The sequence below is a fragment of the Achroia grisella genome, unplaced genomic scaffold (assembly GCF_030625045.1).
Source record: "Achroia grisella isolate CSIRO2021 unplaced genomic scaffold, CSIRO_AGI_Agris_v1 utg660, whole genome shotgun sequence".
NCBI lineage: Eukaryota > Metazoa > Arthropoda > Insecta > Lepidoptera > Pyralidae > Achroia > Achroia grisella.
In genome coordinates this window covers 3,053,596-3,076,238 of record NW_026712984.1, presented here as the reverse complement: position 1 = coordinate 3,076,238, position 22,643 = coordinate 3,053,596, and the positions used below count along the sequence as shown (strand labels likewise).

Below are 22,643 nucleotides of genomic sequence, written 5' to 3'. Positions count from 1 at the left end.
AGTGCCCAACATACTATAGGAAACTATTAGTATGTGGAATATAAATTTAATATCTAAATAGCCCAACCTACCTATAAATGTTTAATAGTCTATTGAAGAATTACACGTCATCTGCCGTAGTGACGATCAAGTCATACTAATCCGTTACTATTAAAATTTACGCTATACATTTTGTTATATACTTAACGTACACACGAGTGTTATCCCGGATGGGATAGTCAGAAATAATGTCAAGTATTGGCGTCATATTGAATGCAATACTTAATCGCATGTTAAGTATTGCATTCAATATGACGCCATGTCGCGGTGGCGGATAAATTTTTGGTTTTCTCCGAAAATCAATTAGAAAGACTTATTTTAGTTAGTTATTTTTTATACTTATTTTAGTTTTAATTAGATACACTAAGATTTTTGCCAATTTTGTACCGGTCACATTTGATATCACTCACTTATTAGATGTAATTCTGCGTCGTAAACAACTAGGCTAGTAATACAACGACTTCTTTAATTTACTAATAAGTATTAAAATTGCATTAAAAGTTAGTGACGTAAAAGTTCTTATCCATGGTTAAATAAATACATACACACTTTTTTTAATTATAAAAAGGGAGTTTATATATTAGATATTTTAATGAGTTAGATTGCACTCTACAATAATGGGCGTAGCGTTTTCTTGCAACGCACAGTCTTAGGCCGCTAATTAAAGAACAATGTGACGAAGATTAACAATTGTGTACAATTAAAAGATGAAAAAAAAGTACTAAGTACCTACACGACATGATGTTGACTCGAGTAATCGTTATCTTTGATCGAATAAACGATACGCGAGTTAACAACTGACTAATATTACTACCTAAATGCCAATAGATTTTAGTGGTTTTCTACTCCAAATGTTTTTCGAAGCATGACATAATATAGCCTAAGTAATGTCCCATAAATATGTTATCGACCATTAACATAGTTTTTTACTTCAAATCAAATTTTTTAACCCTTGTTACGGCTGTGATGCTGTTTATGTTGGTTCCTATAAAGATGCATTATCACTTACTGTCTATTAATATATATTTGAAGAGTAAGTGGAATAACAGAGTATCACAGCATTATACCTATTATAGGTCTCGGGAATGGCAAATCATGAAGAATGTATTTTGTAAAGTCCATGATGCTATTCATGTAGCAATGAAGATGGTTATCGTTTTCCATCACGTAGTCTATAAGCTTGTTAGCTAGTCACATACATAAAAAAATCTTTATTCTTATTATAAAGTTTTATTTTTTTATATATTTGTCATTTCTTTTTATAAATTATCAATATGTGTGTAGTACAGTACTGGTTTTTCTATAATAAATAAATAAATTTGTTTGCAAAAATATTTGACCAATTTACAAAAAAAAATCTCCTATAGATAGTTGGAACTATAATATCACTGAGTAACGTAAGCTGTACAGATAGAGCTAGAAATATTATAAGAGATAATCTTAAATTAATGTAACTTATTATAACATCTCCAGCTTTCATGGAACCCGACCACCTTGCCAAGCGGTTCAGGAGAAAACGATCAACAGACGCACACAGTAGACGGAAGAGGGACGCGCCATATGTAATATATCCCGAAATACTGGTCATTGTTGATTACGATGGCTACAGGTATTGCAGTATCCACTTTTTCTATTTTATGCTACTTATTAATTGTAATATACATACGAGTATGTACATGTAACACACAATGTACATGTACATGGTAGATTTGACATATCATAAGAGTCTGTAATAGACCTACATGAATAAAGATATTTTGAATTTGAATTTAACAGTTGTTACCTGCTTTCTATAACTTTTATCATTTTTATCCTTTATTTCACTGTATATTACATTCCCTTTCCAGATTATTTTTTGAAATATCCCTTAGTCCTTCTCGTGATAAGATCTGTCTTCATGTCAAATTTAATTAAGATATGTTGAGCCGAATAGTCATGAAAAGGTAACAAACAGACAGACAGATTTTGGTATTTATCCTACCTCGGAGCGGTGGTTCCACTAAAAAGCTCTGCAGTAAAATCTGAGTTGATGCCATATTCGTTTATAGTATGATATGATATTTTATATTTTTTTATTTCCACACGTCCCGTCTGATCGTCACATGAGATCAAATCTGACCTGACAAAAAATATATATTAAAATTCATTGTGTCTATTTACATTTTTGTTTAGTATAGACTTTACCAGTACGATACGCCGGTACCAAACCAAAAATTTACCAAAGATTTATCAGATGTCGAGAGAGAGTCGCTCCCTGCTACGTTGGATTCAATATGTTGTTGTTACAATATCCTTAAATTATTATGTTAAAGTAAAAAAAAATTGTTTCTAGATTACACGGAGGTGACAACGTGCAGATCAAACGATACTTCGTGTCTTTCTGGAACGGTGTTGACTTGAGATACAAGTTGTTGAAGGGCCCCAGGATACGTATATCAATCGCCGGTATCATCATATCTAGGGTGAGTTCATCAGTATACATGTGTCAATATATTATAGATTTTCAGTTTTCTTTTTTAAGTAACAGGATTAACAAAAATTCTGCCTACCTAGAGATAAGCGGCAACTACCTGTCGAGGTTATCTTAAGAGACTTAAGGTTTAAATTAAGGTTTCATAAGGGTCGGACAACGCGCACGGGCCGCCTGGTATCTCAGGCGTCTATAGGCTACAGTAACCATTTACCATCAGATGGGCTCTATACTCGTTTACCACCATCCTAAAATTAAAAAAAAAGAAGACTAAGATGACCACTATATCGTTTACAATACAAGCTGCTTGGTGGCTGAAATAGGTGAGATAGAAATAATCAAGATAAAAACTTTGTACCTAAATTGTTTAAATATATTATTATAGTATTTATTCAATTAATACAATATGGGTCGGGTCATGCATTAACTAGTAATCAGGAATCTACATTCTCAGTTTGAGTAATCAGTAGACTTTTATGACAAATTAGGATCGTATCGGACTGTTAATAATATACTGCAATAACTAGTAAAAAAGACATACCTATAGAAAACAGACTTAAACATATCAAATTAAATGTTGGTTTCCTAAAAATGTTTTTTTTGTTAATGCAGATAAATAATTAATAGGTAGATAATTGCATGTAAAAATGGAAATTATTATTTAAATGTATAATAACTTACCTAAACTCACATAAAAATAAAATAAAATATTATTTAAATTAATAATATTCAATTTTAAACGTAGTCAGTCCACAATTCTTTTAGACAATAAACACCTCTATTTACTTAGTGTACATATTTATTTAGGATACAAGGTGTTGAAAGTAAATATCTATACATGAAATTATACTTCACTCTAAAAATATGTCACATATTATATTTTTTATTAAATAACACCTATGAATTACTCATTATTTTAAAATCAACCATTTCATCTGTTTCTATACAAAATTCTTCTAGAAAAGTCTTCTTTGATTTGGGATAACCTTCTAAAATTGCTTCGATCATATCATTAGATATTCTTTTACGCTTTCTAAAAAAAATTTGGCATTATTAATTAAAAATAATTCTTGTGTGCTTGGTTTGTTGTTGTGCTTGTGTAATATTTGTTTGCAATTTTAACTGTTGCAGATATTATAAAATAAACATGTAATAAATATAATTACAACAATAATATCTATTCTATTTCTATGATATGAAATTGTCAAGGCAAATCCTTGCCAATTTCCTTCTGGCGATTTTTAGGATTATTTTTTAAGGTTTATAAGGTTTACCCACATTGGCGCTTTCCTAAACTTGTTCCAGTTCAATTCGTTTTTTTTTATTTGATTTCCAAATACGTTTCTAACTTATTTGGTATAATTCAAAATCAGAATTTTAATATAGGTATATAAAATTTTACCTGTATTCCCTGAAAAACGTGTCAAACTCATTTAGGATTTTATTTTTTTCATCTGCACTTATAATCTCAGTTGAGCTTCTTAAATTGTTCAATTTCATTTCGTGTTTCTCCAGTCGCTTCTTTATTTCATCTATTTCTGTTATAGCCGATTCGGTAGTTGGTGCAGACGTTAGACTTTTAAGATTTGTCTCTGCCATTTTCAATGCATTTGTCCTATCGGCTATAGATTGTGTAAGGTTCTTGAGTTGGTTATCATAATCTGTGAATAAGAAGCACAATATCATATTACACACAATATTATTGACTAAAGTAGACTTTGTACAAAGTCGTTTGTGTATCTCATCCTTTTCATTTTGAAAAGCAGCTATTTATTAAAAGGGTGAGATATGGTAGTGAAATTACAAAGTCATAATATCTTAGTGCTCCACAACGGCAATGCTTGAGGTGTACTACCACATTGTAAATTGATGGTCGTGACGCTCTTCATGTATATAGATGATGGTTATCACTTACCACCAAGCGTCGACAGCGCATTTGCCATTCCAATTACGATAGACGGCCTCGGTGGTCTAGCGGTTTGGTACATCGCTTCACCGTAGTCGCGGATTCGATTTCTCGCACGGTACAAATATTTGTATTCATGAGTATGATTTTTTGTATCGGTGTGGGTGTTTTCTATGTATATTATGTATGTACAAGCTGTGCCGGCGGTATCATCCGCATGAAATTCACTGCCTATGTGTTATTCTAATGTATAAGTTATATCACTGTAAAGTTTCAACAAAATCCGTTCAGAAGTTTTTGCCTGAAAGAGTAACATCTATCCATATTTACAAATTTTAATATTAATAAGATTTACACAAACAATATCTAAATATTTATATCAGTTGTCTAGTACCCATACACCCACCACACACAAGCTCCGCTTACCATGGGCATAGATGACGTAGTGTGAACTGTCCAGCGGTATTATTATTATTAAAAACAATAACTATTACTAATTTTTTGCTATAGGTACTTTTGTTGAAACAAAATTATACTAAAAAAACTAGAAATTCCGCTTAATAATTCAAAAGTAGACTAGAAGTAATTGATCTATTGTGATACGACCATCGTTGTAATAATTTATTTCTTAAGAATATGGAATTAGTTTTTAGTTTTTCGCCACTACTGCCCTACACGCTTTCTATTTGTACCTAAAGGTTAGCTGGTAGAGAATGCCATATGGCATTAAGCTCGCCTTTTGTACACGTGTTTTTGTACAATACGAAATAAAAAAAATTAAAAAAAATTGTGCTAAATGTCACAAGCCTTAAATAAATTATAGGTGGTTGCCATAAGTTGTAAATCCTAATCTATTATAGACATCGTACCTTCTATATCACTATCACCATCTATTGTATCAAGTTGTATAGCGACGTAGACTTTTTGTTTTCCATACAATTTACACCTTATTTTTCCCGCTTCGCTCAAAGAGTCCAGTGCCTTCTGTACGGCGGTCTTCGTATACGCACCACGCAGGTTTGTTGTCACATCGGCACAGGAATATGGACGATTTGTATCTGTTAGGTACTTTAAAACAGCTTCGCTAGCCATTTTTTTATTAGAATAATAAAAATATGTAAGCGTACTATAATGCAGTAGGAAAATAGACAGATATTTTATTAAAGAATGGCGCCAAATGAATGCGCTTTTTTTGTTGGTTTTGGAGAACAGGTTCAGGTCAATGACTATACTGCCATCACATATTCAGCGTTTGCAATAAATAACATATTATTTTCGTTTTTTATTTTTAAAAAAGAACATAATGTTTGACCATTTTTTCCGCTTAAAAAGCAATTATATTTATTATAGTCCCAGTTCAATTATAGCATAGTACACTAGATACCAGCAATAGGTAGTGAAAATTTATTACATACTTACTAGCGGTTTACCGCAGTTTCGCGTGTGCGTTATTTTAATACATAGATAATATAGAAGCGATAAAATAAAAATGTAAGCAATGAAAAATAAAATATAAGTACTTACTAAGGCTTTTATATCTCAGGGTTGGCTTATGTCTATTACACAGTAGAGAAATCAAAACAGAGTTCTCTGTTTTGTAATGATGACTCAAGGATGGATTTATATCCATAAAAAAAAACATATTCTACTTATGTAGAGAATGGTTAATTTTTTTTAATATTACTACTATTGTGTCTTGTTGTGATGCCAGAAATATAAACACAAACTTTCGTGTCCTTACCTTAAAATATAAGGGCTATAGGTACAACAGAACATTTTCTTCTGCTTATTATCTTGCTTTCAGCCAATGTAATAATTAAAACAAAAAGTCGATTGGTCGACAGGCAATTGACCTACATATACAGTTATGGTTTTTTGTCACATTATTTATATGAGTTCTAAAAATAAAACTCATTTATAAAATACATAGATACATGCGCAACGTAGGTACTTATATATTTTATAGATCAGGTAATAAAATTAAATGTGAATACGCAAATAGCTGCGAATTATAATATGTTGTGTGTGTTGTAGCATACATTCTAAGGTAGAATGTAAGATAAAAATATAGTAGTATTTCTACCCAATTCCCAGTAAGTAGCGTAGTAAGAGAATCAAAATCGAAACCATAGAAAAGTTAAAAGATTTTTAGGTACTACTACTGGTACAAGAATATTCATTTGAACGCTGTACGCAAACCAGTTTAATTATCAATCATTGTACATTTTAGGGTATGCTTATAAGTAAATTTAGTATAAGTTCGGTAAAACCAGATCGAGATCTTTCCAAGAAACACTGAATCAATTTGTATAATTTGGTAACACCTGCACTAATGATATGTATCGCGGTTACTTAATTATTTTTATCATACTGAGAACACACAATAAAACGAATATATGTACCTACATATCGTCATGCTTGACTCTTATTAGGGTAGGCAGAGATGAAAGATCAGTAATATTCCGATTCATATATACGAGTATCTTTGCTTCATTAACATACATTAATCTATTCATGTAAATACGCCAGTTGCAGATACTTTTTATATTACCTGTGATATCTGTGTTGAAGTGGAGTGTTAGTCAGTTTGCTATTCCTACCACCAAGGGGTTCGCTTTACTAGATTGTGTTTCAGTTGAAGGGTATGTGTGAAAAGACACTAAAAATATAGGAAGCTGACCTTCATCTACTTCGCCTGCACCATTCTTGACATTTATACACATTATATTTCACCCAAATTACAGAATTTCTTTTTAAGTTATAGCCTATGTTTTTTTCTGATGTATAAACTAGATTACTGTAAAGTTCATCGAAATCCGTTCAGTAGTTTTTGCGTGAGAGAGTAACAAACATCCATCCATACTCATAAACTTTCACGTTATAATATTATTAAGATAGGGCATGACATCTTAGTCCTACTGAATGGCAACGCATGATTTGTGTGAAGGGCGACACATCCCACAGTGCAGTTAATATCTTCAGGTGATGGTTACCACTTACCATAGCACATACTTTTTCTATTACCTGTTATGTCATATATGTGTTGAAGTGGACCGTTGGTCAGTTTGCCATACCGCCAAGGAGCTTGCTTCACTAGACTTGCTTTTCTTATGGATGATAAAGGTATAAGTGCACCCGCATGTGCGGTTTTACACTGGCAGAGCACCAGATGACGTCAGGTCAGTGTGCCTATCATGGTAAATTCATTAGTCATTTATAACGATGGTCTCCAGGGGGTACCGCGTGGATGTCAATCTGATATGGTACATTGCTAGTAATGGGGTTATTAGTCCACATTACTAACATTCCCCTTCCCCCTGTTTCGGTTGAAGGGTGTGATAAGACAGTGAAAATAAAGGGTATAGAATCTTAATCTGCGGAATGGTAACGCATGATTTGTATCACGGGAATGAATGAATGTTGCCTATAGTTCATATCTTCAGGCGATGGTTACTACTTACTACCAGTCGTCAGCTTATATCCATTTACAACCTTATATCCGTCAGCTTATATACAGTTACATAACAAAAATATTATTATCATCCTCAGGGCCGGGATGCGACACCGTATCTAGAGAGAAACCGCGTAGGCCGAGATGCAATAGACTCGGCTGCTGCGCTCACAGACATGGGCAAGTATCTGTTCAGGGAGAGACGACTGCCTGTATACGATATCGCCGTTGCAATCACCAAGTAAGTTCAATCTACCTTCAAAGATTATGTAGACAAAAAAATATAAATAAGCTAATAATATAAAGATGAAGATAAAAGAGGAAAGATTTGATGTTTTTCTATGAAAATGAACTCAAAAATACTCATACGATTTTAAAATTTCTTTCACATATAATAAGCAATATTATCACCAAGCAAACATGATATGTTAAAAAATATTGAGGTCTGTACAATAATTACCAAGGCGAATTTGTAGTGGATTGCTAGTAGATATCAGTTTGAGTATGATTTATTATACCTATTAAAAAAATTAAACGATTTGAGGCTTATAAAGTAGAAATGAATATGTCCAATAGGAAAGCAATCTAGCTTTCCTACTTAGCTTGTATAGTGTGGCAAAAAAGAAAGGACTTACGGATTTTTTACACTTATTACCTGAAAAGACAATAATTTACCTAAAATTGAATATAGATTAGTAAATCTATATTAGATTTCAGGTTCATATATCATAATAAACTATTCTTTACTATATAGTATTCCTTATTTACCTATTCAGTTAACCCTAACTTTGTAATTTATTTTAATATTTTTTGCCATTCTTGATCAATGGATTAGAAGGTAAGCTGGTAAGTAACACTACTACATATTTTTTATTTATTTAGCGCCATATAAAAATGTGAGTGATATAATAGGATATAACAACTAGAAGAGGGTTAGGGTCAATGATGTCTGCATTGGGTTGATGATGATGCTGATAGTAGGGTAGTTTATACATGAATACTTTGTAAATACATACAGGACTTTATTCAGCCTTATTCATGTGGCCTATTACAGATATTTATAATGTAATACCAAATACCATCAGATGTACCTACTTTTAGCCGAGATTAACTGGCGTCAATAGCTTTATATTAATTATGATATGTTCCATAACGAAAGAGTGTTAATAAAGTGAAGAATACAGTATATATTAAAAATGAATGTAGACCCGAAAACTGATTTCCAACAGGTACGACATGTGCCGTCGACGGAAGGGTGGTCGCTGTACTAAAGGCACCGCTGGTAAATTAAATTTTCAAAACCATTCTAGGATGGTTGCGAGTGGTACAACTCCATTAACAGAGGCTTCCAGTGATATTAATTTAGCTTCTTATTTAATGTACCGAGGTAAAGGATTGGGAATGGCGCTGAATATGTTCTACCAAGCATTACATTACACGTAGCACGATAAGAGTTGAGGTTATAATTTATTCATCGACAATATTTTGTTTTGAATTACTATAATGTGTGTCATTCTGATTTATAATTATTATCGGCTTCACAAACTTGTTATAGATACCTGTTGCTGATTAAAAGTACAGTTCACGGCAAACAACTTCAGCAAAACTATAGACAATAAGCATTGCGCCTTAGCTGTTTTTGTACGTAAAAATTTTACTGCGCATGTCACATGATAGTAGAATAATTTTCTAGTTACTTGAGAGTATCTTTAGTGTATTCGTGATGTATGTTGTCTGTTAGAGATCATTTTTAGCGATAAGACTGCCTTCTGTAATGCATTTTCGAACATGCTTTTTTTGTTCTGTGCAAAATATAGAATTATTATTATCAAGTCTTGAATGGAGTAATACCGAACTAAACACGTGAGTAAAGCCGATATTAATTTAATCTTGTAATTATCTCTGAATTTGTGAAATTATTTATAGTATATTGTTGATAAATAATTTAAGAATCTCAAGCGTTGATTACCTTTCGATAATTTGGACAAATGGAATCAACAATTCGCTTTCTAGGTCCACGCAGATCGAATGGGAGTTTGGTGTACTTATTGAGTTTTATTTATTTCCCTAATATTTCAGACTAGACATGTGCAGAAGGCAATATGCGAACGATGCGTGCAATAGAGGGACAGCAGGTAGGCGGGTGTCAAAACTAAATACTCCGAAAGCACGCCTTTCTCTCATCAAGTCCCCACCTGTTACACATTGTACCATTGGGACCTTATCCAAACCTCAATCCGATCCGATGATCATGTTCGCACCTTGTGAATAATATTCTATCTCTCCACAACTTTTTCTGATGCATAAACTGTGGACACTTTCATGTAGATATGTGTACATACCTATATATTTCAATATATCTTTATGTACGTAGTTTAGTTTCATCAGACGTTTTCCTTTTGTATTAGAATACCTATCTTTGTTTTTATTGATTAATGTATTTTTTAGACGGTCAATTTTATTAGCATAGTGATTCGTATAATTAGCTACGTTGATATTATATTGAATAACAAACTTTACTATTACATTAAAGCATGCATTTGCCTTCAAAAAAACTTCAATCCTTGGTACCTATAACATGTGTGCATGTTTGTACATTCATGGGCAGTTTTTAATGAGATATCTGAGTTATTTCGTAACAATTGGCTTCGTCAATTCCATTCGAAAGATCACTAGTACATCAGCAATTACAGTAACAAGAAAGTTGCGTAAGACACTAATGGGCCCTACCTTAACATATAAAACACGAAGTCCGAAGTTCCGATTTTATATACATATATGGTCAAAGATACGAGGGCATATAAAGTACTAAAGTACACATTACTTTACATACATCTTACTTAGCCCAGTACTCGTAAAGTTTAGGCCTTGTTTTCTGAACAGACATGGCTCTTTTTACTAAATAGTCAAATATATTATTAATAGACAAAACAGTTTTATTTCCGTAAATTCGCGTGGAATAAGGACAAGATTTTTATTAGTATTTCTGCCGTTCTACAAATACGCGTGAAATATTTATTATATATTCTGATTATTAAATATGTCGCTCTATAAATTTGCGGAAAACACGTGAAAGATTTTGTCATTTTGCTGTTCTGTAATTTCGTTAAGAAGATTAGTTAAAAACTAGAAACTGAATTCTTGAAATTAATATTGAGATTAGACTCGAGAGTAGATCTGCTGATTTAATGCGATTAAGAAAATAATTAGGTAATATAGCGCCTTTGAAGAGACGGTGGGCATAGACTAACAACAGCGCATGATAAAACAATTATACTGTTATTAGCAATTATGTTCTGTAATAGCACCTTTTTGTACCTATGTCAAATCTTGCATGTTTGATTGTAACTAATTTATAATTATGTTTTGATCTTAAAAGGTAATAACGTGCTGATTTTATGTCTTTATTTTCTGCTGTACGCAATATACATATCTATTTATTTGTGGCTTTGATTTGTGCTGTGTGTAGTGTGGCAGCCTCAACCGCTTTCGCATGAATTTTGCATGTACCTTTTAGTATATCTTATAGTATCCATCAACGAAACCTAAACTGTACTGTAAGTATTACATCTATCCATAACTTTATTTAATTTATAAGTAAAATTAGAACCTACCTAGTAGCTGTGAGTATTAACTTTTTTATATAACTTTATTTACATATAAGTATAACAAAAATATATTTTGTTAGATCAAATAAATTAGGTACTTACTTATCTATATTCTATCTTATTCTAACACATCTTCATATCAATTGCAACTTTGTAAGTGGTACCTCTCCTTAATCCTACGATCCATAGAGAAAAATGTTTTATATATTTTTTTTAAATTGAATGTATTGGAAAATTAACGACTTTGTGACTGCAGGGTTTGCGTACGTCGGTGGTGCGTGTGTGGTGAACAAGAGATTGGAGAAAGTCAATTCTGTCGCTATTATTGAGGATACTGGCGGATTCTCCGGCATCATAGTTGCTGCTCACGAAGTTGGACATTTGTAAGATTCTATATATGTATACCTATTTATTTAGATCCTGTATTATGCCCTGGTAATGGAGGAATAATACAGTATGTCAATAAATTTCGTGTAGTGATAGAGAACGACAGCGTGTCACCGCTTAATATTATATAAACTTGGGAAATTATTTAGTTATCTTTGTAAGAAGTCTCATATACTAACAGTAAATAAACTTACAGATTAGGCGCAGTCCACGACGGTAGTCCTCCACCGTCGTATTTGGGAGGTCCTGGTGCTGAAAAGTGCAGATGGGAGGACGGCTTCATAATGTCAGACCTCAGGCATACCGAGAAAGGCTTCAGGTGGTCGCCGTGCAGTGTGCAGAGTTTCCATCACTTCTTGAAGTGAGTTGATCTTATTACCTATCTGCGTTGTTCAAAAACCAGTTTTAGTTTCAATCCGCAGTTTATAGAAAATTAATTCTACAGAATGCGGATTGAAACTATTCATAGTCATCATCATCTGCTTCTTCCTTAACCCATTTATTTGGGGTCGGCGTAATATGTTTTTCGCTTCCATTCATCCCTGTTCGCAGTCATCGCGTTATTTACTTCCTTTCTTGCCTTATCATCTTTCACACAGTCCATCCATCTCTTTTTCGGCCTTCCTCTGCCCTTATAACATTAATATCTAAACACCTTTCTTAAAATATTATCCTCGTTCCTACGCATTACATGTCCATACCATGATAGACGATTCAACCTCTCTGACACCAGTGCCACTTTCATACTTCCTCTAATGTATTCATTGTTTATCTTATCCATTCTTGTCACACCACACATCCACCTCAACATTCTCATTTCAGTTGCATGCAGTCGTCTTTCATCCGTCCTTAGGAGATGGAAATAATTAGGAGAAGTTTAATTTAACCTTTATGTAGAGTTATTAAGATTTAATATTCATAAATATTATAGAATTTCGTATTTAGAATAATTATAATAAATATTGTACCGAGTTAAACTGTAAATAATCATTCTGTCTCACTAATTTCAGTCCCCAAGCAGGTTGTTTTGTAAGATGTGTTTACGTTGAAGAGTGGGATATGACAGTGAAATTACAGGGTAGACATAATACCTTAGTCAGTACAAATGGTAGACATGAGGGATGTTTGATGCATGAATATAAAATGTGTAACCGCTTGCTGAAACGATATAATATGCTCGCGGTGCACTAGTGAAATACGATAGGATGAGCATAAAGTTAGGTCAGTTAACACGTCGCCAGGACATAATCAACTACAATGGTTTCCAGGTGAGAGCGCGGAAAGGACGATCTGCTATGGTACAAAACACACAAACGTCACATGATGACGTGACTTGCAATTTCAACAGTCTGCTTTATTGTCCTTCAAGTTACCTAAAAATATTTTTTACAGTGGCGACACTGCAACGTGCCTGTACAACTCACCACATGAGGATGATTCGTTACCACGCGTGTTGCCTGGCCGTCTGCTCACTCTAGACGCTCAGTGTCGAAAGGACAGAGGCACCAGGTCGGTGTAAACACGCCTATTTCGTTTTGTTACTCGATATTTCTCGGGCTTTTTGTAGGTCTACTAGCTGTATCTCGTAGTACGTCTGAATTGGGTTAAAATTTTCTATGTGTTAATCTGTAACAATTTGAAATCTATTCAATAATTTTTGCGTAAAAGAGTATCTGAAAGAGCACCTCTAACAATCTTCTTGATGATTTTTTATATTCTAGTTACCTATATTATAAAATTAAAAAAAAAATGAAAATATATCTGCTTTACCATCGTCATAATGTCGCGTTAATAAAATTAAGTCATATGTTTATCTTTTTCAATAACATGTTATATTTTTCACAAGGTACCTTTATAAATAGTTTCTTTATTCAAAATTGAAGTTTAGTCAATATTATTTTACCAGCAATAGAATAATTTCTAACGAATTTAACCCATCAAGCAGCTTGTCAGCTATTTATAGAGTGCAGATTAGACAGTAATATTACAGGCTTGTTATCTTGTCGTCTGGAATAGTATCGCATGAGTAATATCATGAAAATTACATGATATCCGTGATGCTGTTTATGTAGATATATAGGCGACGGTTGCTGCTTATTATCAGGTGGGCCGTCAACTTGTTTTCCAATTTAATTACATAAATATATAGGATATAAAATATTTTCTGTCAATTTGTATGTTTAAAAATTTAAATCTTATAAACACTATATTATAGATTTATGTTTAAATTAATCGATTTCTGATTCGATACTATCTATTCACATTTTCATTGTACCGTTTTCAGCGCTTGTTTCAAGGACGAGCGCGTGTGCGCCCAGCTGTTCTGCTTCGACGCGGCGAGCGGATACTGCGTCGCGTACAGACCCGCCGCGGAGGGATCGCCTTGCGGGGATGGACAGGTAAATACGTTTTAAGTAGCTGCTTTTACAATAGTCAGTGCGGTCGACTACGCACCGAGGAGTAATATCCGACATACGCGACAATCAGGCATGAAATTATGAGTGCATAACGGCGAAATCGTGACTGCATTTTACCATTTCTTACACACACACACGACACCGTCCTCGCCGGCGGATAGTTTCATGGTATATCATTTCTTTTAAATTGAATTGAAGGACACCAGAATACGTGAGCTGGTTTACGCGCGGCCTTTCTCGTTCTCTTTACATTGATATCTATTATTTCCTGCGTGACTGCCTATTTGCGTGTGGAAGAGCATTCAACGTGTAAAGATAGCTTATTTAGATATAGATCGAAGTTTTAAACGGCTGGACCAAAAGACTGATTACGTTTTAATGTTCTTTCTTTATTTGACAAACTCCTTATAGTGGTTCATATATGAATCACTTCCATCATCAAATTTCATATTGTTTTAAATAGAATAGACTAATTTAATTAAATTAGTATAGAATAAATAAATCAAATTATTAATTTATTTTCAGTACTGTATAAACGGGCGATGTATAACAGAACACGAGAATATAATACCTGATTATTCACAACACACGCCGAGCTACGTCCGCCCGGAGACGAGTCCGTTCTATGGAAATATTACAAGGTCTGTATTACAGTTGTAATTTGTATTACAGTTACGATAGTCACCGAGTATCGAGACTGTAATACAAATCTATTGGCCACACACATCTGGTAAGAGTCGGACGGCTCGTACCGACATGATTCGATTGGCGCATTGCTTGCTACGCCTCGCCCTCTTTGGAAATGCGCCAATCAAACAGCGTCGTCACAGATTGTCCGGTTGATTGAACCTGGTGTGGTGTGAGCCTAATCTTGGGTTTCTATTACTGGTATTAATTTTGTGATATCTGTATATTTAGATATTATAGATTTGATTACCATTAAAATTATGATTAAATATATTATATAGATAGTTTATATATATGTTACAAAATAAACTATTATTTATAATTACCAAACATAATCAATATATCTTTCAATACTGTCAGCAAAAAATCTAAATATTTTTTGTGTTATATTAACATTAATACAAAATATAAAAAGGCGTCAATATTTGCCGACAGTACACAACCACAATACTAATGATATCTTTACACACAGTTACGAAGCATCAACACAGCCATACCAAAAGAATTTCTACTCAAACTATTACCAAAAGCCCCCATCGACCACGCAGTACTACAGCACAACAAGGAAACCGTTCCAATACTACACGCCATCGACGCAATCAACGAGATACACGTACCCACCATCAGTAAACAGATACTCAATTACCTCAACGCGGAGTCCATACGACTTCAAAGACTTCATCACAACCAGAAACAACGATCCGAACCCAGGATTGTACAACAAGAACAATTTCTACACCAGTGGCACCACAAAAAATCCATATTTCGACAAGGGAGTAAAATCCGTCTTCAAAATTGGCACTTATTACTCACAACCACAGAGTTTCAATTCGATACGACCGGACGCAAATTCTCAGCAAGTGCAAATTGAGCCGGCGAGATTGGTGTTCTCGTATCAGAGAAATTTGACTGCAGGGGAGGTGCCGCAGTAAAATGATATTTATTGGTAAGATATTAAGGGTTAAAGGAGTCATTGCGTCACTGGATGTACCTACATCATTTGGATCTTCATACATAACACTCACACATACATTTGTCAGAGTAACCAATTAGTTGAACGTGGATTTTCATATGTGGAAAATAAAATGAGTTACACTAGATTAATTATGTCAGGATTTAAAGTTATTATTTAATGTATAAATTCTTCACAATAAATTAAAAAAAAAATATTTTTACAATGCTGTGACATTTATGATAGACATTAAAATTTTAATGTTCTATTTTGTTATCAATTAAATTACTTATTATATCACTAATTGTATAATGTGTGAACTACAAACGATTATTCAATACCACTCAAGTAAAAAATATTATTTCATTCATCCGTATAGAAAATCCACGTTTGTACTCTTTTAAATAATAACTATGTCCTCTACATCGATCGATATAAACATACATGATTTTTATAACAAAAACAAGTAGGTATTATCTACTCTTCATATTCCTATCATACAGTACTGTCTTCTTATACATACTCGAAATACATAACCACTCCAAATTGTACATAATTTACCTATTAGTTCCCATTGTTAATAACGTTTATTAATTATTTAGTTATAATCATTATTTTTATTTATTTATTTAAACTTTATTGAATTTTGTACAATAGGCTTAATGCTATTAGCATTCTCTACCAGCCAACCTAAGGGAGTGCAGAGATACTCTTCATACTATACATCTTTCTTTGTATTTTAAACCTATATAAATTTATTGATATTCATGTAAGTGTATTCTGATGTACCACAACAGCAAATTTATTTCCATAAAAATGACAACCGTTTCCATTTCTAAATTCGCTTTAGTCTTTAACGGTTAGGTACTGTTATAAAACATTTATGAATCTATGATTACATGAAAAATCGGGACAAAATAAAATATTGCCCTTAAATTGCTCAACATAAAATTTGTTTAAAATCAATGCTATTATTTATGAAAATAATATTTTGGTTGTCTAATAAATTATAAAACTATGATTAAATATATTTTCTTCTATTATCCTGTCCCTGAAACAGAGATATGGAAATGGTTTTTATGAAGTTTATTTATTTATAAAACAACATTAAATACTTGTGTCACGATAAAATGAAATGTTTTGTGGTACAACAGAATCTATACCATTAATTGTCATTCTTTATTCGAAACTCAGGTAATAGTTTAAATATATGTATAATATATTTATATTGGAATTATATTAGTATCGATTTATATAATAAAATATCTTATCTAATATATTTTATTATATAATTTATAATGTCTAAATAATCTACTTAATATCTAAAAATATCTACTAAAGTAGAAATAGTAAGGATAAAATTATTAGTTGAATTTGAAACTCAAGGCACATTTAAATAATAATTGTGAACTAATTTAAATGAAACTAAATTGATTTGTAACACACAAGCTGCAAATATAAAAATTATTTGATATTCTTAACACACCTGGCACAAATGTATGTCATTTTAATTCTTATCGATAGTAGATTTAGAGTTCAAATTCTACTAAGAAATTTTATTTCATCATTCTGTCTTTTATATGAGTATATATAATTCTAATAGTATTTACTTATTAGTGTAAGTAGATTTCTACACTATTTTAATTTATATAAATTGATAATTTATACATATTATGAAGTATCATTAAGTTACTTTTTTATATTTATACTTTCCTAAATATTATTTTATACCTTTAAATTTAAGAGATGATACAAAAGTCATCAAATTAATTATTTCAATTAAGTAATATTTAAAATGTCTGTTTAATTATTGTTCTTTTTAATAGTTTCTCAGTTATAATTCACAATGTGTTTTAAATTAGTCTATCTTTAAAGCCTAATTTACATTAAGAAGTAGTGTCGTAAATCTAGTTTCACATTAATCAGCAGTATAAATTATATTATTCCGAAAGAAATTAATAAAATGGACAATATTTAGTATAGGATCGTAAAATCTGCAGTTACCTTGTATTCTATATAGAACGTTCCTAAATTCATATACTTTAACCTTTTTTTATACTTCTACTATATCATTTCTATAAATAATATTTATAAAATATATACCTACTATATATTTGTCAATAAGACTTTACCTACTTGTTCATAAAAACTAAAATCTCTTACAAAACTATTATCACTATGCTGTTATATCACGGTCTTTAAATTTGAGAAGACAGATCAAAACAAAATTGGTTTATTAAATATTTGTAGTTTTTATGAAAAAGGTAGTAAATTTCCAGCATGCGTCACATCACGAGTAGAGAATACGATATATATCTACCCTTTTTATAATGCTTTGTAGTATTTGGAAAGTTAATGTAATTATTATTTTTAATTTGTACATTGTATTTTGTTCCCATTGTAAAAAAACCAAAACTCAATGATGAACTCAATTTCTCAAAATTTCAATAATAAATAAATGGTAAAAACTATATATAATTTTATCTGTAGTTATAATAAAACTGTATCTGTAGCCACCTCAGTGGTGATAATACGTATTTTTCAACATAATATTGTCTACTTAATTATGCATCAATAGTATCATGATTTAATTGCATGTTTGTGTTGTTATAATACTACCATAATTATATAGTAATTTAGTATCACATCAATAATTTACTGTAGAAATATATAAACTTAAATTGCTTAAATAGATAATATTGTATTAATGTTTACAGCAGCCGCCACTAAAAAATAAAGCGGAACGAGCACAAGACTGCCACGCTGGAGCGACTGCCGTGGGCCTGGGCCATGCAGCCCAATTGGACCCATCGGAACAGTTACCACTCCAGCCCTCCATTTTATTTACGAATGAATATAGCACACCCGTATGCACGAATATCGTAACATAACTGAAATATCGGTTTTGCAAATGTATTCTAATTAAAATTTTCTTTTCATTTTTAACAAGATTCTATTTTAATTTTAAAATTCCATTTGTTATTTCAAATTTCAATTGTAAATATAAAATCTTATTATCATTTACTATTCCAATTTTAAAATTTAATTGTAATCAATCTTAAATCAATTAGGATGAAATAAGAGCAAGCAGATAAAACTTTTGCTTGTTTTTATTTTTTTATATTACAATTCTTTATAGGTATAGATAGATATCTCGTGTAATTGTGATTACGGGCTAGTGCTAAGCAAGTGTGTGACAAACGAGTCTGAAGACGAAACATTTCGAGTGTCAGACGTGGTTCAGTGAGTGATATTACAATGTGATTGTGTTACTATTATTGGACAATAAGTACATTAGGTTATGTTGTATGAAACTATTGCGGGGAGCCCGCGAGTGATCACAATGTTAGATTGGTTATGGAATTATAAATACTCCTTAGCCTATTTCTTTGTAGAACGGTTGTAAAAGCATTCGTTAACGAAATAAACTGCCACGAAGTGCCTTTTTATACAGTAATTAGTAAGAGTTGTAAGTTTTTTTTTTGTTGTTTAAACGAACAGAGCGACTGGATCGCGACCGTCCGAACAATTAGTAGTACCATTATTTTATTTAAGTGAATTTACACTGTTTTTGAAAATTTATATTTTTTATTTTATCCTCTTACGAAATTTGATAAAACTATTATATTTTTAAGTCTGTTTTTAATGTCTAAAAATTATTTATGTGACATAGATCTGTAATTATAAAGTTACCAATAGAGTAAAAAAAGGTAATTTTGGTGTAATATTTCTTGCTAGGGAAACAATGATCCTATTAGGTAACTGTAACATCGCTTGCCGTTAACTATTTATTTTGTTCAAACTATTTATGTATGAATTCAACCTTAAATTTCATCACAAATTTATATAAATTTTAGGAAAAAAAATAGAAAATAACAAACATGAAATTATAGTGTTTTATTTCAGTGGTGTCCCTTCAATTTTAATATTAAGAATTCTGAATTAAAGAAATTTATTCCAATCCCAAAACCATTTATTTGTAATATTTCATTTCATATAAAATATCATGTTTTTTCAATGTCACCTAGAAGCAATTGTTATTATAAATAAAAATTAATAAATTAAACAACATTTACTTAACAGTAGAAATAAATTATAGAATACATCTCTACACATACAGAAAACTACAATAAAGTTTATCAAAACTACATAACTACAAAATATACAAATACCTTTTCAACACTATACAATACTTGTAGTCTATTCCATTCAACTTTATGTACTGAAACTCAACCAGGATAATGGTAACCGACACTATTAACGAATGCTATATTGTGCTGATATTATGCTTAATTGGAATCGTATTATGCTCTCTTCCACCTCTCCTTGACATCTGTCAAGTTCCACGACGGGAGTAGGGCGTACTTCTGGAAATTATGTATTTAAATATTTCTCCTACACTTATATCCCTATCGAATTGTATAGTGTTAAAAGGATAATTCTACAAGCCATAGTTTCTCTCTGGTACTATAATGATTAAAAAAATAACAAGCTACAACAAAGTACTGCATACTAGTTGAAAAGCAATACACAATATACAGCGGGATATTTAAATAACGTTTGTTGATATAAATCTACCATATACATATATTATTATTAAACAATATACTTAAAAAATATATCGTTTAATTTTTTTTTAATATGACATCATGCCATAGAATATCTGACATTGGAAACTGGTTAATTTTTTTAAGTGTTTAATACCTATGTGTAAGAGACTTCCCCATATCAATATAATTCCAGAGATACTATACTATTGTATGTTACATTATTATTAACCAGACTTCACAGGAAACGAGCGAGCACCGACGTTTTTGACTATTAGTTTACCCAACATGGCAACTGAGAGGCAGAAAACCAGACCGGCTGGCATGAACTTCCTGCCGTTGTAATATCTGCAACATAAAGGGCATTATATATAACACATCTATATTAATATACCAAAAGACTTCTGAAGAAACAGAAACGTTCATTCAGGAAGAATTAGTGCTTATAGCCATATCTTACCATAGTATAAAACAAAGTCGGCGGCGCTGTATCTTCGCTTATATCTTTAGGTTACGCAACGGATTTTAATGCGGTTATCAGCAATCCATATGAGTGATTCAATAGGAACGTTTATATGTATAGTTTATGTGTGTTATGGTATAGAACAAGCTTAGAAATTCAAAGATTTGTGATGCATCTGATGTGAAGCCAGTATGGATAGCTAGTATGTATATAATGTAGTAATGAATAGACTATATTTACTATAATTACAATTACAATCAATACTATTTTCTCTGTAAAACAAATAACTGCAGACAAATTACAAAATTATGTTTGTTTAAAAATAGAACTTGTTAGACAGCTAAAAATTAACAATAATCATAGTTACCTATAACCCATAAGACCACCAAGCGCGGTAGTGGTACCAAGGGACAAAGTGTAGTTGGAAGGATCCTGGGTTAGTTGATATGCACCAACACCTGAAAACAAAAGATTCAGGACAATTAAAACAACATTCAATATTCCTTCTAAACTCGTAAACAGTACTTTATATGAGAAATGTAAAAAGTTGATGAGTTTAAAAAAAATTACCTAATATTGATCCGAAAATAATCCCAGCTCCCAGGGAAGGTATGGATCCTGAAATATAAAACAGAATTGTGATTTACACTATATGACAACATACTTTGTACAAAATACTATATTTGTATTACCACCTAAACATCCAATTTTTTTTAATAGTTGGTATTAGAATGGTGTAACCATCTGCACTAATGGTGGCATGCACCAATAGAGGATAAACTTAAGTCAGGTCAATTAGCCCATTGATACAAATACACCTGAAACTAACAACAATGTTTTCCAGAGTGACTATGTCTAAATCAATCTGATATGGTACATTGTTATCATAATAATAGTGCCACTTATACCTATTACTAACAATTACTTCCACCAACCTATATAACAACCTATTTTTTAAATCAAATACTATAAAGAGGTGATGTTTTTGAGATGAGAGATTGAGAAGGAGGTAATCTCGGACATAACATAGATACTTATAACACCACTATTTTTGTATTGGAATATAAAAATACAGATGAGATGTTTTGTTCAATAAGAGCCTTCATTCCATATTGTCACATTGGCCACTGGACGTTTGTGTATATTACTACAATGTAAAAAATTGATCAGATTCTTTTTTATCAATGAACAAAACAGCTAAACGGGAGTTATCTCATAAATGAAATGAAAGTATTGCAAAAACATTGATTACAAAGCACAAATACACTATCTTATCATATAAAAATATTTAAAATCACTTATCCCAAAAAAGGGTCTTTGATTTAAATTTAGTATATGCACTTTTGTTGTTTATGTAAATTCAAGTAAACAATTAAATTGCATTACAATTGAAATATTTATTGATTAATTATTCAGATATTCCCTAAACTTAATACTGACCTGCTTTCGCATAACCCATAATACCGCCGGCTGCAACTGTGGCGGCGTACGCAAAGCCCAAAATGTCAACACCCATTATGTATTTATATTATAATTTATTGTTTTTTAGAATGTTAATAATATAAAATAAAGGCAAGTTGAAAATATAAAACTTTTATATGTCTATACTTCAAAGTTAAATGTACATAGAAATGTTCACTCAAAAGTCACAAACATCAAATAAAAACTGTCAATTAAACAGTAGATCAGTAAGAACTCAAAGCTAATGACTGACAT

General features: G+C 31.7%; 3 protein-coding genes across 3 annotated transcripts in view; 1 reads left to right on the top strand and 2 right to left on the bottom strand.

Moving 5' to 3' along the window:
• LOC131849623 (A disintegrin and metalloproteinase with thrombospondin motifs like) overlaps window positions 1-18,972 on the top strand; it is a 107,262-nt gene extending 88,290 nt beyond the window's left edge. The window contains exons 7-17 of the mRNA XM_059199732.1: window positions 1,513-1,648; window positions 2,372-2,501; window positions 7,965-8,107; window positions 9,096-9,148; window positions 11,731-11,857; window positions 12,058-12,222; window positions 13,254-13,370; window positions 14,146-14,260; window positions 14,804-14,919; window positions 15,438-15,911; window positions 18,635-18,972. Of these exons, the coding sequence (XP_059055715.1) occupies window positions 1,513-1,648; window positions 2,372-2,501; window positions 7,965-8,107; window positions 9,096-9,148; window positions 11,731-11,857; window positions 12,058-12,222; window positions 13,254-13,370; window positions 14,146-14,260; window positions 14,804-14,919; window positions 15,438-15,897 (1,562 nt within the window). The 3' untranslated portion in view covers window positions 15,898-15,911; window positions 18,635-18,972. The remainder of the gene's footprint in view (window positions 1-1,512; window positions 1,649-2,371; window positions 2,502-7,964; window positions 8,108-9,095; window positions 9,149-11,730; window positions 11,858-12,057; window positions 12,223-13,253; window positions 13,371-14,145; window positions 14,261-14,803; window positions 14,920-15,437; window positions 15,912-18,634) is intronic.
• Window positions 3,407-5,533, bottom strand: LOC131849622 (homologous-pairing protein 2 homolog). Its single transcript, XM_059199731.1, has 3 exons — window positions 5,285-5,533; window positions 3,912-4,170; window positions 3,407-3,542 (listed from the first exon to the last, which is right to left on the bottom strand). Exons 1-3 carry the CDS (start codon window positions 5,505-5,507, stop codon window positions 3,407-3,409), a joined length of 618 nt encoding a protein of 205 aa, XP_059055714.1. The 5' UTR covers window positions 5,508-5,533.
• Window positions 18,973-20,163: 1,191 nt separating the features above from the next.
• LOC131849791 (transmembrane protein 14C) lies at window positions 20,164-22,578 on the bottom strand. Its single transcript, XM_059199911.1, has 4 exons — window positions 22,368-22,578; window positions 21,498-21,545; window positions 21,295-21,385; window positions 20,164-20,812 (listed from the first exon to the last, which is right to left on the bottom strand). The coding sequence occupies exons 1-4, from the start codon at window positions 22,441-22,443 to the stop codon at window positions 20,692-20,694; spliced, it is 336 nt and encodes a 111-aa protein (XP_059055894.1). The 5' UTR covers window positions 22,444-22,578; the 3' UTR covers window positions 20,164-20,691.
• Window positions 22,579-22,643: the final 65 nt, after the last annotated feature.